General features: G+C 42.6%; 1 protein-coding gene across 1 annotated transcript; it reads right to left on the reverse strand.

Annotated features, from left to right (window-relative positions):
• Positions 1–432: 432 nt before the first annotated feature.
• LOC106511564 (4-hydroxyphenylpyruvate dioxygenase) lies at positions 433–1962 on the reverse strand (the record flags this gene model as incomplete). Its single annotated transcript, XM_014000322.1, is given in 2 exon segments — positions 433–829; positions 1846–1962. Coding segments are annotated over 2 exon segments (231 nt in total), but the record flags the coding sequence as incomplete, so codon positions are not given.
• Between the last annotated feature and the right edge of the window lie 372 nt (positions 1963–2334).

Here is a 2334-nt window from a genome sequence, read left to right on the forward strand (position 1 = left end):
CCCCTCCCTCATAACAAACCTCTGTACTGGTGTCAAGTTCAACCTGTGCTTTAAAGTTAGCTTCTGTTAGCAAAGCTGTGTCATAAATACTTTAGAAGTTATGTGGACGTAAATACTCCCATAAACGCTTTAGAAATTGCGGAGCTAGTTTTTGAATTAACTATCTGATTATTAGCCACAAAAACACCAGAGTTTACATCTGGTAAACTGACTGCATTGTTGTAAATTGCTTTAAGCTGGATATTGCAGCCATCTTGAATTAGTTAATTCTATAAGTATTTATCAGATTTAAATATCAATAGAGTATTTCCTGAAAGTTTTTGTTAAAATCGGTCGAAACTGAGCTCATAACGCAGGATCCTATTTCACCTGATTTCTTTGTAAATTATTCTTCACTACACAAAATTCAGCTTAAACGACAGAAATCAAAAGTATGTCTATGTTCAAACCCCACCCAGGGGGAAAAAACACTTTTTATTTGCTTAAATTAGACAAAATCATCCACAAACAGTACTGCTGTAAAAAATTAAGTATAAATTTAATAAAACTCTTTCTAGTATCAGATATGGGATGATTTGCTATGAATTTGATTTGCTACAACGAGAGCAGCAGCTCGTCACTGGAAGACTTGCATCACTCGGGTCTGATGTGTTGCTGGGTGTCGTCTCTGAAACGCAGCCTGCGGTCTCAGTCTGCGCTGGCAGCGGTCCGAGGCTCAGCCGAAGGATTTGGCGTGGCCCTCGGGTGTCAGCACAGTCAGGTTGCCCCTGGCGTCCTGGTCGATCTCGATGGCCTCAAAGAGAGACTTGAAGTTCCCGGCCCCGAAACCCTGAACAGAGGAGACACACAGATGGATGACTGCCCAGAGACGTGGTCTTCTTTTWAGGGTCCTTTTACTGACAGCATCAGGAGGTTTAACTCTGATCAGAAACAGGAGGCTGCTCTTAACATGGACTCAGCTTATTCATGCAAAGAATTTAAAACTGATCAAAAGGAAGATCTGCCTGATGGGGGTGGGCGGGTCCTTGTGGTTTATGTTCAGTTTCTCACTTTCATGCTTTCCACTCACATCTGTGGACCCTGGAGGGKGACGAGACGCCTGCTCTGACAAGCAGAGTGGGTGCTGCAGGGTGCAAACCCGTCCAAAGATCCCCCTCGCTGTGAAGRCGCGAGCCTTTTAATCTGCGTCTGTGATGGATTGACTGAGCTTTTACAAGTGGGCTGCTTTCAGACTTTTCACTCTGGGTGGGAGCTGTGAACAGGTGTTCACTTCTCACTCTGCCGCTCCGGAGAGGAAACAGGTATCACAGGCGTTTAAAGAGACACACTGCTCGTTTTGAGGTGGTGCTATTTGTGTAAAAGTTACAACGATTGTTCTAGATAACTTTTTGAATAGTCTCATATTGGAGAAATAATAAGCTGAAGCCTTGTTGTCATTTTACTGTAAACTTTTTCTAACACAGGGGTGGAACCAGACGGGTGGCACCTGATTGGTCAYCCCCCAGGTGCCACCYCTAAATGATTGASAAGTGGGTGGGTTTTGCATGTGGCATTTCAAAGATGGGCATATAATGAAAACCCCTTTTTTGCTGAGAAATGTTACGGGGATATCATGCTCTTGGCTACAACCGCACCAAATTTCAGCTCAGTGTGTCTAAAAATTGCTGAGATGTAGCCATTTGAAATTAGCTTTGGCAGCCATCTTGAGTTTTATATTATTTTGTACTACTACAATGCTCATTTTCAGCTGTGTGTGTCATCAAAGATAAAGATGAAATGCAGAAAACTGAACCCAGGAAGCCTCAGCTCACGGGCTACACCTGCCGTGCTCTACTGGTCTCTTACAAAGTGGTTATTCCTCTGAATGACCTCCAGGAAAAGCGTTGGTCTGTCCTGAACCGGCTTGGTGAAGATCTGAAGGAGGTAACCCTTGTCATCGAAATCAACCAAGATTTTCAGTTCCTGTCAGAGGAAACAATGATCACTGATGTATTCATGTCTAAAGAACAGTTAAAGACACAGTGTGTAGGATTTTGTTAATTCTTTTAGCCGAAATTGAGATAATCACTAATGACAACTAGACATGGGTTTTTACGATGTAAAAACAAGTGTGCATTGCCATGTAGCATGTCATTGCAGCAGCATTGGACTTGCAGAAGGAACTTTGACCAAGTTCAAATGTGTTTTCTATACCAGCTTGTGCCTGTCACGTCAGCAGGTGTTTGTAATTAAGGTAATTGTGTGACAATATGAAGTTTGAAGAGAATTTTGTTAAAGTTGCGATAGCTGGATTTTGAACCATGATCTCCCACATGAAAGACCATGACATAGATT

This window comes from Austrofundulus limnaeus, unplaced genomic scaffold (genome assembly GCF_001266775.1).
Source record: "Austrofundulus limnaeus strain Quisiro unplaced genomic scaffold, Austrofundulus_limnaeus-1.0 Scaffold2928, whole genome shotgun sequence".
NCBI lineage: Eukaryota > Metazoa > Chordata > Actinopteri > Cyprinodontiformes > Rivulidae > Austrofundulus > Austrofundulus limnaeus.